At 44.0% G+C, this 14,277-nt stretch overlaps 1 protein-coding gene across 1 annotated transcript in view; it reads left to right on the top strand.

Annotated features, from left to right (window-relative positions):
• The first annotated feature begins 580 nt into the window (after positions 1–580).
• Positions 581–14,277, top strand: part of NR2F2 (nuclear receptor subfamily 2 group F member 2) — a 28,167-nt gene continuing 14,470 nt past the window's right edge. The window contains 6 exon segments of the mRNA XM_067471306.1: positions 581–734; positions 736–886; positions 889–942; positions 945–1,063; position 1,535; positions 10,399–10,947. Coding sequence (XP_067327407.1) covers positions 582–734; positions 736–886; positions 889–942; positions 945–1,063; position 1,535; positions 10,399–10,947 — 1,027 coding nt within the window. The 5' untranslated portion in view covers position 581.

Raw genomic sequence — 14,277 nt, 5'->3', positions numbered from 1 at the left:
CTCCCGAAGAAGGAGGAGAAGAAAGGGGGAGGAAGGAAGGCATCGGCTCCTTTTCCACTCCCTTCACTCGAGAGGACATTTTCGCCACAAAATAAACAAATCCGGAGAGACTCGAGGACAAGAAAGAAGAGAGTGAGAGAGAGAGACAACAAAAGAGAGAGAAAGAGAAACAAAACTATCCCGAGAACTCTTAACTTCAGGACGTTCCGAGCGCGAAGGAGGGGAATGCCTGCCTTGAGGACTTTTTGAGAGGAGAGGAGGAGAAGGAATCGCGGGAGAACTTTCCACGAAGGGAGAGTCAAGAGAAGGCGAAGGAGAAGGAGGCGAGCGCTGGGGGCAGAGGAGGAGGAAGAGGAGGAAGAAGAGAGCGGCGTTGGCGTTGGTCCGGCCTCGGCGTGGACGCTCTCCTATGCCTGCCGCGGCGCGTGGGTAGCGTGGGTAGCGTGGGCGGGGCCGGAGCCAAGCTGCAAGCGCCGCCGTGCTCGGACTCTTCCTCGGGCGGCGGAGGCGGGCTCCCTTCTTGGGGGGGAGCCACCACGACGACGGGGGGCCGGCCGCTTTGGCCCCGGGGTCCCTTAGAGATGGCCATGGTGGTGGGCGCCTGGCGAGACCCCGCCGACGACGTGCCCGCCGGGCCCCCGCCCCCGCCGCCCGCCTCCTCGCAGGGACCCCCCGGGGGCGCGGGGCCACCCTCGGGCGCAGGGCCGCACACCCCGCAAGCCCCTGGACAGGCCGGGCCCCCCCGCCCAGACCCCCAGCCAGGGCAACCCCAGCGGAGGAGGAGGAGGGGGTGGCGGCGGCGGCAACGGGGGCCAAGGCGGCGACAAGGCGTCGCAGCAGCAGCAGCAGCACATCGAGTGCGTGGTCTGCGGGGACAAGTCCAGCGGAAGCACTACGGGCAGTTCACCTGCGAGGGCTGCAAGAGCTTCTTCAAGCGCTCCGTCCGAGGAACCTCAGCTACACGTGCCGCGCCAACCGGAACTGCCCCATCGACCAGCACCACCGCAACCAGTGCCAATACTGCCGCCTCAAGAAATGCCTCAAGGTTGGCATGAGGCGGGAAGTATTGGGATTTCATTTGTTTTGCCACTGCTTCTGGCCCACGGAGAAAGAGCTTAGCTTTAGGGAGGGGAAGAGGAGAAAGAGAAGCAGAAGAAGGAGAAAAGGGGAAGGAGAAAGAGGAGAAGGAGAAGGAGAAAGGGGGAAGGAGAAAGAGAAGGGAAGGGGATGGGGAAGGAAGGGAATGCAGCCTGGCAGCATCCTCCTCCTCTCGCTCCAGGAGAAGGAGAAAAGGGGGAAGGAGAAAGAGGAGAAGAGAGAGGAGAAAAGGGGGAAGGAGAAAGAGAAGGGGATAGGAAAGGAAGGGAATGCAGCCTAGCAGCATCCTCCTCCTCTAGCTCCAGGCTGAGAGCTTCTGCCGGTCCCATTTCTCCAAAGGTCTTTCAACCCACAAGCTCCACTCTGCCTTCCCAAGGCAAAGACCAGGCTCAAGAAGGGGGGGGGGGGGTGTTGTCAAGGTCTTCTTCACAGCCAGGGTCTTTTTGAATGTCTTTTGAAAAGTGGGGGTCTCTTCACCCACAAGCTCCAAAGCACCTTCCCAGGGTAAATCCAAGCGTCAGGGTTTAAGGGGATTTTTAAATATATATTTTTAAGTGGGGGTCTCTTCACCCACAAACTCCAATGCACCTTCCCAGTGCAAACCTAAGGATCAGATACTTAGGGGTTATTTTTTAATATACTCTGAAAAGTGAGGGTCTTTTTAATGTCTTCTGAAAAGTGAGGGTCTTTTGACCCTCAAGCTCCAAAGCACCTTCCCAGTGTAAATCCAAACGTCAGGGTTTAAGGGGATTTTTTTAGTGTATTTTTAAAGTGAGGGTCTTTTGACCCACAAGCTCCAAAGCACCTTCTCAGTGCAAACCTAAGGGTCAGACACCTAGGGGTTATTTTTAATGTCTTCTGAAAAGTGAGGGTCTTTTGACCCACAAGCTCCAAAGCACCTTCCCAATGCAAATCCAAGGCTCAGGCTGGTAGGAGATTTTAAATGTATTTTTTAAAGTGAGGGTCTTTTTAATGTACTCTGAAAAATGAGGGTCTTTTTAATCTCTTCTGAAAAGTGAGGGTCTTTTGACCCACAAGCTCCAAAGCACCTTCCCAATGCAAATCCAAGGCTCAGGCTGGTAGGAGATTTTAAATGTATTTTTTAAAGTGAGGGTCTTTTTAATGTACTCTGAAAAATGAGGGTCTTTTTAATCTCTTCTGAAAAGTGAGGGTCTTTTGACCCACAAGCTCCAAAGCACCTTCCCAATGCAAATCCAAGGCTCAGGCTGGTAGGAGATTTTAAATGTATTTTTTTAAAGTGAGGGTCTTTTCAATATATTTCTTAAAGTGAGGGTCCTTTGACCCACTGTCTCCAAACCACCTTCCCAGTGTAGATCCAAGGATCCGGGTTTGAGGGGATTTTTAGTGTATTTTTTAAAGTGAGGATCCTTTGACCCACAAGCTCCAAGCACCTTTCCATTGCAAATGCAAGGGTCAGGCTGGTAGGAGATTTTAAATGTATTTTTAAAGCGAGGGTCTTTTCAATGTATTTTGTAAAAGTCAGGGTCTTTTCAATGTATTTCTTAAAGTCAGGGTCTTTTGACCCACAAGCTCCAAAGCACCTTCCCAGTGCAAATGCAAGGATCAGGGTTTGAGGGGATTTTTAGTGTATTTTTAAAGTGAGGATCCTTTGATACACAAGCTCCAAAGCACCTTCCCAGTGTAAATCCAAGGGTCAGGGTTTGAGGGGATTTTTAGTGTATTTTTTAAAAATGAGGGTCTTTTGACCCACAAGCTCCAAAGCACCTTCCCATTGCAAATGCATGGCTCAGGGTTTCAGGGAATTTTAAATGTATTTTTAAAAGTGAGGGTCTTTTTACTGTAGTTTGTAAAGTGAGGGTCTCTTCGCCCACAAACTCCAAAGCACTTTCCCATTGCAAACCCAAGCATTAGGGTTTCAGGGAATATTAAATGTATTTGACTTTTTATTGTATTTTGAAAAGTGGGGGTGTCTTTTTAATGCAGTTTTAAAAGCGAGGTTCTTTTGGCTGTAGTTTTTAAAGTGAGGGTCTTTTCACCCACAAACTCCAAAGCACCTTCCCAGTGTAAATCCAAGGATCAGGGTTTTGGAGGATTTTTAGTGTATTTTTTAAAGTTATGGTCTTTTGACCCACAAGCTCCAAAGCACCTTTCCCATTGCAAACCCAAGCATCAGGGTTTTGGAGGATTTAAAATGTATTTTTAAAGTGGGGGGGGGGATGTCTTTTAAATGTCTTTTGAAAAGTAAAGGTCTTTTCAATGTGTCTCTTAAAGTGGGGGTCTTTTCACCCACAAGCTCCAAAGCACCTTCCCAGTGTAAATCCAAAGATCAGGGCTTGAGGGGATTTTTAAGTGTATTTTTTAAAGTGAGGGTCTTTTCGCCCACAAGCTCCAAAGCAGCTTCCTGGTGAAAACCCAAGCGTCAGGGTTTTAGGAGATTTTTAATGTATTTTTTAAATTGGGAGAGTTTTTTTGACCAACAAGCTCCAAAGCACCTTCCCATTGCAAATCCAAGGCTCAGGCTGGTAGGAGATTTTAAATGTATTTTTAAAGTGAAGGTCTTTTCAATGTATTTCTTAAAGTGGGGGTCTTTTCACCCACAAGCTCCAAAGCGCCTTCCCATTGCAAACCCAAGCATCAGGGCTTTAGGGGATTTGTAATGTATTTTTAAAATTGGGAGTCTTTTCACCCACATGCTCCAAAGCGCCTTACCAAAGCCCTGGGACCTTATATTGTATTATATTATGTTATATTTCCTGGGTGCAAAGCCTGAGGGTCAGGGTTTTAGGGGAATTTTAATGTATTTTTTCAAAGTGAGGGTCTCCAAAGCGCCTTCCCTTTGCAAACTTGAGGGTCAGGCTCTTTCAGGAATTTTAATGTATTTTTCAAAGTGCGTGGAGCATGATTCCCTTTTGCTGGCTTCTCGGCTTCTTAGCTAACCAACTCCAAAGCCCTTTCCCAGTACAAACTTGAGGGCTAGGACCTTCTATCATTTTTCATTCATTTCCCTAAGTACAAACTTGAGTATTAGAGGTTTGTGTCATTTCTAATTCACTTCTCTAAGTACAAACTTAGAGGTGCATCATATACATCTTTGGGGGCCTCTGCTTGTGTGTCTCTATGTGTTTAGAATATGTTGGCTTGGGCTTGTTCACCAACAAGTTTCAAGGCATCTTCCAGGTACAAATGTGAAGACTAGGAACTTCTATAAATTTTTAGTTTTGCATTAAAGGAGGCCTCGGGGACAGATTTGGAGTCATGTCTTCCCTTCTTAGATGTAACAGCAAAACTCCTGGTATATGTGTCTGTTTGTGTGTGGAAAACACCAAACATTTGCTGGCTTTGCCTTGTTGACCAGAGCTCCGAGGCATTCTCCTTATATTTTATTTTATTTTATGGGTGCAAACTTTAGCACTGGGTCCTTATATTGTATTATATTATGTTATATTTCCTGGGTGCAAACTTGAGCATTGGGATATTATATTATATTATATTATATTATATTATATTATATTATATTATATTATATTATATTATTATTATTATTATTATATTATTATATTATTATATTATATTATATTATCTAGGTGCAAACTTGAGCATTGGGATATTATATTCCATTATTATTAGTAGTAGTAGTATTATTATATTTTCTAGGTGCAAACTTGAGCACTGGGACCTTATATTGTATTATATTATGTTATATTTCCTGGGTGCAAACTTGAGCACTGGGATATTATATTCCATTATTATTATATTATATTATATTTTCTAGGTACAAACTTGAGCACTGGGACCTTCTATTGTATTATATTATATTTCCTGGGTGCAAACTTGAGCATTGGGATATTATATTCCATTATTATAATAATATGATATAAATATTATATTATATTTTCTAGGTGCAAACTTGAGCACTGGGACCTTATATTGTATTATATTATGTTATATTCCCTGGGTGCAAACTTGAGCACTGGGACCTTATATTATACATTAATTATTATTATATATTGTTATATTATATTATTTTCTGGGTGCAAACTTGAGCGCTAGGACCTTATATTATGTTCTGTTTCCTGGATGCAAACTTGGGCACTGGGACCTTTTATTATATTATATTTTCTGGGTGCAAACTTGAGCGCTAGGACTTATTATTATTATTATTATTATTCAGCATAATCATAACCTTATATTATGATTATTTTGTATTTTATTTTCTGGGTGCAAACTTGAGCATTAGAACATTGTAATACTATTTATTTTATTATTATTTCCTGTGTGCAAACTTGAGCATTGGGACATGATATTCCTTCTATATTATTTTCTGGCATGCAGCTTCAGCACGAGAACCTTGTGTTCCTTTTTTTATGTCTTTAAAAATACAAAGAGAGGCGAAGATCTGAAGGTATTTTGTGGCCGCTGGCTGTAAGAAGCCCGGCCATTTCTCTGGCTTAGGTGGGAGGGGAGAAAAGGGCAGGAAAAACTCTGCTTCGGGAGTGTTTGTATGGAAAAGGATCCATTTTGAGGCCAGGGCCGGTCATTTGTCCTTAAGCAGGACAAAAGGGAGGAAAGAGGCAACCCAAACCCTTCCTTCGAGTGTGCGTGTTTTGCTTGTGCGTGTTGGGATATGCCTCACATTTCTTGGCTGGAGCTGGTTGACCGATCAAAGCCCCGTTCATCTAGGGTAAGCCTTGAAGCTTGAATAAATTCTGATTTATTTCACTTTATTTGGAGAGCGCTGCCTTGTAAACAGAGGGATTTCTCCATTTCTGTGGCTCAGATGGGAAGCAGAGGGCAGCAAGAACAGAATAATATTTTTATTTAATTATTATTATTATTATTAATAAATTCTTTTCGCCTCTCTTCATCTCAAAAATACACAAACATGTATATTTCCAAAGAGGAGGAGAGAAAAAGAGGGTGCCTTTCTTTCTTTCCCCTTTTCCTCCTTGATTTATCATATATTATCTATCTATATTATCAATATATGTATCGATCCGTCACCCCAGGCCTTCCCTTCTTTCCTTTCCCCCAAAACCGGCTTCTTTTCTCGCTCTCTCCATATCACTATCCTTCTTTCCTTTCTTGCATTTGGGAAGAAGGGAAAGAGTGTCCAAAAGAGGCCAAAACCAGGCATTGTTTACATTCCCAGCAATAATATCACACAATATTTCCTGGCAGGAGGCAAAGAGAAAGAGGATAGGAAGGAATGCCTTTGTAGAATGTAAATAGATAGATAGATGGATAGATAGATAGATATTAGAGCTGCAAATCGGCAGAGAGAGGTGGGTTTGTTTGGGTGGGAAGAGGAGAAAGGGGAGCTGGATTCCCAAGATGGAGCTTGGCTTGGCAGGGAAGAGGCCGAGCCAAACAGCCTGCCTGGCGCTGGGCTTTCTCCTTAGGCCGCTTCTCGGCTCTTCTCCTCTTCCTTCCCCTCTTTCCTTCCTTCCTTTCTTCTCTTTCCCTCTGTCCGTTTACGAACCGGAGGGAAAAAAAGGACCCACGGAAACAAAACAAGCCAGGCAGAGAAGGAAAGAAGGAAGGGAGGAAGGAAGGGGGAGAGATAGCCCAGCGTTTCCCCCGCACTGACCTAGAAAATCCAGGCAGGCAACACAGGGAAAATATATTCTGTGTGTCTGTGGAATCTCAATCTAGTATCTCTGTATAGTCCTTGGGCCATTTCGAGCGGGGAAAGGTATTCTCCGGTTGTTTGTCTGTGTTGAATGGGAAGTGGGGTTTTTGCCTTTGCCGTAGTGATCTTGAAAGCCAAACCCTACCTCTTGGTTTTGTTTCAATGGGGGAAAGGGGTTGAAAGGAAGGAAGGGAAGGGGCGTTGGGAAGCCTGCCTTGGCCTCTCCTTGCCCTTTTGGCTTAGTCTTAAAGCAGTAAGGATAAGGAGGGAAAAGGGGATTCGGTAGAGAGAAAGGGAAGAAGAGACGGCTCCTGTTTATGTTTATTTTCCCCCTCCAAAAATATAATAATAATCCTTTTCTGCTCCTTACTTTGGCCAAAGGGGAGGGCTGCTCTATTTCTCTGCTTCTGACCACCAAAGCTTCCCCAAAACTCTATGTTTCATCTAGTTTGGGAATAGAGTAAGAGACTTTTTCCTTGCTCCTGCAATTTGGAAAGCTCTCTGCTCTGTCTCGGCTCTTCCATCCCCTTCCTTGCTTCCTTTCCCCCAAAAAATGCAATGAAAGGTCTAGGATCGGGCATAGGAAGGAGATAATATCCTTTAGGATCTCGACATGGTCAGGTCTAGCATTTAGACAACACAAGGAAGGGTCTAGGGTCTGGACATGGCCATGGAAAGTCTAGGGTTTAGACAGGGCAATAAAGGGTTTTAGGATCTGGACATGGTCAGGAGATACCTAGGATTTGGATCTAGGCAGGAGGATCTAAAATATGGACATAGCCAAGGGAGGTCTAGGGTTTAGACAGGGCAATGGAGCATTTAGGAACTGGACATGGTCAGGAGAGGTCTAGGAGCTGGATCTGGGGTTTAGACAGGACAAGGAAGGGTCTAGGGTCTGGACATTGCCATGGGAAGTCTAGGGTTTAGACAGGGCAATGAAGGGTTTTAGGATCTGGACATGGTCAGGAGATATCTAGGATTTGGATCTAGGCAGGAGGATCTAAGATATGGACATGGCCAAGGAAGGTCTAGTGTTTAGACAGGGCAATGGAGCATTTAGGATCTGGACATGGACAGGAGAGGTCTTGGAGCTGGATCTAGGGTTTAGACAGGACAAGGAAGGTACTAGGGTCTGGACACGGCCAAGGGAAGTCTAGGGTTTAGACTGGAGAATGAAGGATTTTAGGATCTGGACATGGTCAGGAGATATCTAGGAGCTGGATCTAGCCAGGATGGTCATGGTTAGGAGAGACCCAACGCCATCCAAAAGAGCCAGAAGGAACATCAGCAGGGAGATCTATTTTAATGTTTGTGTATTTGTAGATCTTACATTGCATTGAAATACTGCTTTTGAGTCTCCTTTTTGGAGAAAAAAACCAAGGCAATAATACTACTAACAATAATAATAATAATATAGGAGAGATCTAGGATTAAGGAAATATGAGAAACCTAGGGTTTAGAAGAGGGAACCAGGATATTACCAGGAAACATATAGGGTTTAGGCAAGGCACTGGAGGGTCTAGGATCTGGGCATGGTCAGGAGATATCTCGGATCTGGACATGGTCGGGAATCAGGTCTAACATTAAGAGAATGTGTGGGGAAGGATCTTAAGATCTGGACGAATCAGGGAAAGGGAATGCTTAGTCGAGGAGATCTCTTCTAAGACAGGGAAGGTCAACCCAACCTAGAAGAACACCCATTCCCTACTTTGTCAGGATTTTCCCCCTCTGTTTTATTTTTATGGTGGGTATGTGGGTGGGTAATAAGCAGGCGGTCGATTCTACCCCTTGTTTGTGTCCCTTTCCTTGGGAGTAAATATCGGTTTCTTGCATGTCAGTGGAAGAGAAGGGGGAAAGTTTGCAAAGTTTGAATAAAAAATGAAGACTATTCTGTCAATGGAAGAGAGGGGGGGGGGAATTTCCCAAGTTCCTTCTCAATTCGAAATGTAGACGCCTAGGCTGTGTAGGCAATATGAGCAGAGTAAATCTGCCTTAGAAAAAAACTCCTTCTAGACTCCTCATGGGCTCATTATTATTAATAATAATATTGAGTTATTGTAGGTTTTTTCGGGCTATATGGCCCTGTTCTAGAGGCATTCTCTCCTGACGTTTCGCCTGCATCTATGGCAAGCATCCTCAGAGGTAGTGAGCCCTAATATTGTTATTAATATTATTAAAATGGGCTCATTGTTATTAATAATATTATTAATAACATAATTATTAATATTATTAATAACATAATTATTAATATTATTAATAACATAATTATTAATATTATTAATATTGCTGTTGTTGTTGTTTAGCCAAACTAAGGAGCACAAATCTGAGCCCATGTGGAGTCTTTTCTAAGGCAGGGATCTTCCAAGACGCTTCCAATTCCTTATCTTGTCAGGATTTTGCCTCTCTGTTTTGTTTTTATTGTATGTGTGGGTAATAAGCAGGTAGTTGATTCTAACTTCCTGTTTGTGTCCCTTTCCTCGGGAATAAATAAATATCTTTTTCTTGTATTGCCGAAGACTTTCATGGCCGGGATCACTGGGTTGTTGTAGGTTTTTCCGGGCTATATGGCCATGTTCTGGAGGCATTTTTTCTCCTGACGTTTAGCCTGCATCTATGGCAAGCATCCTCAGAGGTAGTGAGGTCTCTATCTCTTTCTTGTTTGTCAATGGAAGAGAAGGGGGAAAGTTTCCCAAGTTTGGATAAAAAAATGGAGACTAGTCTGCCTAGGCGAGGCATGGGCCAACTTGGGCCCACCCTCCGGGTGTTTTGGACTCCAACTCCCACAATTCCTAACAGCCTACCGGCTGGAGGGGCCAATTTGGCCCATGCCTCGCCTAGGCAGTCTGAGCAGGGTAATATATATTCCATTATTATTATTATTATTATTATTATTATTATTACACAGCTAGTAGAGTGTCTGCTGTGGACTCATCTTGTTGTGTTTATAATAATAATAATAATAATAATAATAATAATATGATTGCAGTGTTGTTTCTTGTTTGTCAATGGAAGAGAAGGGGAAAAGTTTCCCAAGTTTGGATAAAAAATGGAGACTAGTCTGCCTAGGCGAGGCATGGGCCAACTTGGGCCCTCCTTCGGGTGTTTTGGACTCCAACTCCCACAATTCCTAACAGCCTACCGGCTGGAGGAGCCAATTTGGCCCATGCCTCGCCTAGGCAGTCTGAGCAGGGTAATATATATTCCATAATAATAATAATAATAATAATAATAATAATAATAATAATAATAATAATGGAATATATATTACTCTGCTCAGACTGCCTACCGGCTGTTAGGAATTGTGGGAGTTGGAGTCCAAGACACCCTCAGGGAGGGCCCAATTTGGCTTGGCCCATGCCTCGCCTAGGCAGTCTGAACAGAGTAATATATATTCCATAATAATAATAATAATAATTATTATTATTATTATTATTATTATTATTATACAGCTAGTAGAGTGTCTGCTGTGGACTCATCTTGTTGTGTTTCTAATAATAATAATAATAATAATAATAATAATAATAATATGAAGGTCCTTCTTGGTCCTCAAGAAGGCTTCCCATGAGTAGGAAGAGCCCCAGACTGGGTGGTTGTTGTGGCCCTTTGGTGCCCCCTTTGTTGACCCCCCCAGGAGCGCCCCAAGGCAGCCCCGGAGGAGGCCTCGTCAATGGCGGTATTAATGGCTGCAGTCTCTTCCTTCTTTACTGCAGCCGTGCAGCGGGGCAGGATGCCGCCCACTCAGCCGACCCACGGGCAGTTCGCCTTGACCAACGGGGACCCGCTGAACTGCCACTCGTACCTCTCGGGATATATCTCGCTGCTCCTGCGGGCCGAGCCCTACCCGACCTCCCGCTTCGGCAGCCAGTGCATGCAGCCCAACAACATCATGGGCATCGAGAACATTTGCGAGCTGGCCGCCCGCATGCTCTTCAGCGCCGTGGAGTGGGCCCGGAATATCCCCTTCTTCCCCGACCTGCAGATCACCGACCAGGTGGCTCTCCTGCGGCTCACCTGGAGCGAGCTCTTCGTCCTCAACGCCGCCCAGTGCTCCATGCCCCTCCACGTCGCCCCGCTCCTGGCCGCCGCCGGCCTCCACGCCTCGCCCATGTCCGCCGACCGGGTGGTGGCCTTCATGGACCACATACGCATCTTCCAGGAGCAGGTGGAGAAGCTCAAGGCCTTACACGTGGACTCCGCAGAATACAGCTGCTTGAAGGCCATCGTCCTCTTCACCTCAGGTCAGTCACCCGCGGGTGGTCCAGTCTAGGGTCTGGAGGGAAGGGGAAGGGTCTAGGGTCTGGACATGGTGGCCCAAGGGAAGGCGAGGATCTGAATCTAGCCTTTAGACAGAGCGAGGAAGAGTCTAGGACCTGGATATGGTCAGGAGATGTTTAGGATCTGAATCTAGGATGAAGAAAAGTCTGGACATGGTCAGGAGAGGTCTTGGGTTTAGACAGGAAGGATGTAGGATCTGGATATGGTCAGGAAATATTTAGAAGCTGGATCTAGGATTAAGACAGGGCTAGGACCTGGACATAGTCGGGAGATGTTTAGGATCTGAATCTAGGATTTAGACAGGACGAGGAAGGGTCTGGACATGGTCAAGAGAGGTCTTGGGTTTAGACAGGAAGGATGTAAGATCTGGATATGGTCAGGAAATATTTAGACGCTGGATCTAGGATTTAGACAGAGCTAGGAGGGGTCTAAGACCTAGACATTGTCAGGAGATATTTAGGATCTTAATCTAGCCTTTAGACAGAGCGAGGAAGGGTCTAGGACCTGGATATGGTCGAGAGATATTTAGGATCTGAATCTAGGATTTAGACAGAGCGAGGAAGGGTCTAGGACCTGGATATGGTCGGGAGATATTTAGGATCTGAATCTAGGATTTAGACAGGACAAGGGAGGATTTGGACATGGTCAGGAGTGGTCTTGGGTTTAGACACTGCGAGGAAGGATGTGGGATCTGGATATGGTCAGGGAGTATTTAGAAGCTGGACCTGGACATGGTCAGGAGATATTTAGGATCTGAATCTAGCCTTTAGACAAAGCGAGGAAGAGTCTAGAACCTAGATATTGTCGGGAGATATTTAGGATCTGAATCTTGGATTTAGACAGGACGAGGAAGGATCTGGACATGGTTGGAGACGTCTTGGGTTTAGACACTGTGAGGAAGGATGTAGGATCTGGACATGGCCAGGAAATCTTGGATTTCGTCAGGGCAAGGAAGGGTCTAGGATCTGAACATAGCCAAGGGAGGTCTAGGGTTTGAACAGGGCAATGGAGGATCTAGGATCTGGACATGGTCAGGAGAGGTCTAGGATCTGGATCTAGGGTTTAGACAGGGCGAGGAAGGATGGACATGACCAGGAGATATCTAGACAGGAGAATCTAGGATCTGGACATGGTCAGGAGAGACACTTCACCATCCAAAAGAGCCAGAAGGAACATAATCAGGGAGCTCTGTTCCAATGTTTGTGTATTTCTAGATCTTACATTGTAATGTAAGCAGCTTTGTGTCTCCTTTACGGAGAGAAAAAGCGGGATATTATTATTATTATTATTATTATTAATATGAGGAGAGGTCTAGTTCTTAGACAAGTGGATCGAGATATCACTAGGAAACATGTAGGGTTTAGACAAGGCAGTGAAGGTCTAGGATCTGGGCATGATCAAGAGATATCTCGGATCTGGACATAGTTGGGAATCAGGTCGAGCATTCAGAGAGTGTGGAGAAGGATCTAAGATCTGGAGGAATCAGAGAAAGAGAATGCTTTGGCGAGGAGACCCCTTCTAAGACAGGGAAGGTCAGGCCAACCTAGGAGGACACCTAATTCCCTATTTTGTCCGGATTTTGCCCCTCTTATTTCATTTTTATTGTGTGTGTGTGTGTGGGTATTAAGCAGGCGGTGGATTCTACCCCCTGTTTGTATCCCTTTCCTCGGGAGTAAATATTTTCTCGCGTGTCAATGGAAGAGAGGGGGGAAAGTTTCCAAAGTTCCCTCTCAATTACAAATGTAGAGGTCTAGGCTGTGTAGGAAATCGGAGCAGAGGATATTAATTTAATAATAGTAATAATAATAGCAACAATAAATTATTTATTATTATTATTATTATTATTATTATTATTATTATTATGCATCCAGAAGGCTTTCCATTAAGACTATTCATTCAGTTTTCTCTGCCCAGCAAAATCCCATTTCAGGCCAGTAAGTGTGAGGAAACGCCTCGAATCTGCTTGTGTCTGTTTTGCAAAGACATAAATAAAATGAACCCACTCCTTTTTGAGAACTCCTTGAATTTAATTTATTGAGTTCTGGGAGAGGGAGGAAGCCGAGGGAGGAAAGGACACAAAAAATAGACCCCCCCCCCCCCCAAAAAATGAGATCCTTGCCTTTAAATTGAGCAGGGATTAGAAGGGATCTTTGAAAGCGACAGCAACAAACAGGCGTTGGAAATGAACAATATTCAAGGGAAAAGCCCTGGAAAATGCCTCCTCGGGTGTGTTTGCAGCTGGAGTTCCTGAACTGCAAAAGCCCAGGTTCATCCCCTTGTTAAAAAGAGAAATAAAGGTCCCTTAAACAATCGAAAGAGTTTGAGTGCAAGTGGAGGAGAGAGAGAGAGAGAAGGGACAGAGCCGGCCTTTGCCAACTTTCTGTTGCATATAAATAGCACGACAGTTATAAAACAATAATGGCATGCATGGTGAAATCTAATTAGCCCGGGCTCAACCTGGGTGAGGAGTAGTATTATCGGATATTAATTCTGGAGGCGAAATAATTCTAAGACCGGTTTTATTTACATTATTATTATTATTATTAATAATAATAATAATAATAATAATAATAATAATAATATATTCATCCGGTCAGGTCCCTAACTGTAATGCTTGACAGTCAGAAAGGAAAATATACTCAGTGTCAGTAACACAAAAACAATAAATGATATATACCTCAAGATAGGTATTTCTTTTTGTCAAGTTGGGGTAATGGACAGAGGGGCAGAATGTTGCCTACTTATGGCATAAATACACACATATATACACATACTCAAACGGTATGATATATACCTCAAGATAGGTATTTCTTTTGTCAAGTTGGGGCAATGGACAGAGAGGCAGAATATAGCCTACTTATGGCATATATATACACATACTAATAAACATACATATACCTTTATATACATTTATATACCTATACTTACTTACTTACTTATCTATACACATACTCATAAACGGTATGATATATACCTCAAGATAGGTATTTCTTTTGTCAAGTTGGGGCAATGGACAGAGAGGCAGGATGTAGCCTACTTATGGCATATATATATATATATATACACACACACACATATACACATACTCAAACGGTATGATATATACCTCAAGATAGGTATTTCTTTTGTCAAATTGGGGCAATGGACAGAGAGGAAGAATGTAGCCTACTTATGGCATATATATATACACACACATATATACACATACTCAAATGGTATGATATATACTTCAAGATAGGTATTTCTTTTGTCAAGTTGGAGCAATGGACAGAGAGGCAGAATGTACCTTACTT

The sequence above is a fragment of the Anolis sagrei genome, chromosome 9, assembly GCF_037176765.1.
Source record: "Anolis sagrei isolate rAnoSag1 chromosome 9, rAnoSag1.mat, whole genome shotgun sequence".
Taxonomy (NCBI): Eukaryota; Metazoa; Chordata; class Lepidosauria; order Squamata; family Dactyloidae; genus Anolis; species Anolis sagrei.
Note: the sequence above shows the minus strand (reverse complement) of the source record. Positions and strands in the feature narration are given on the sequence as shown.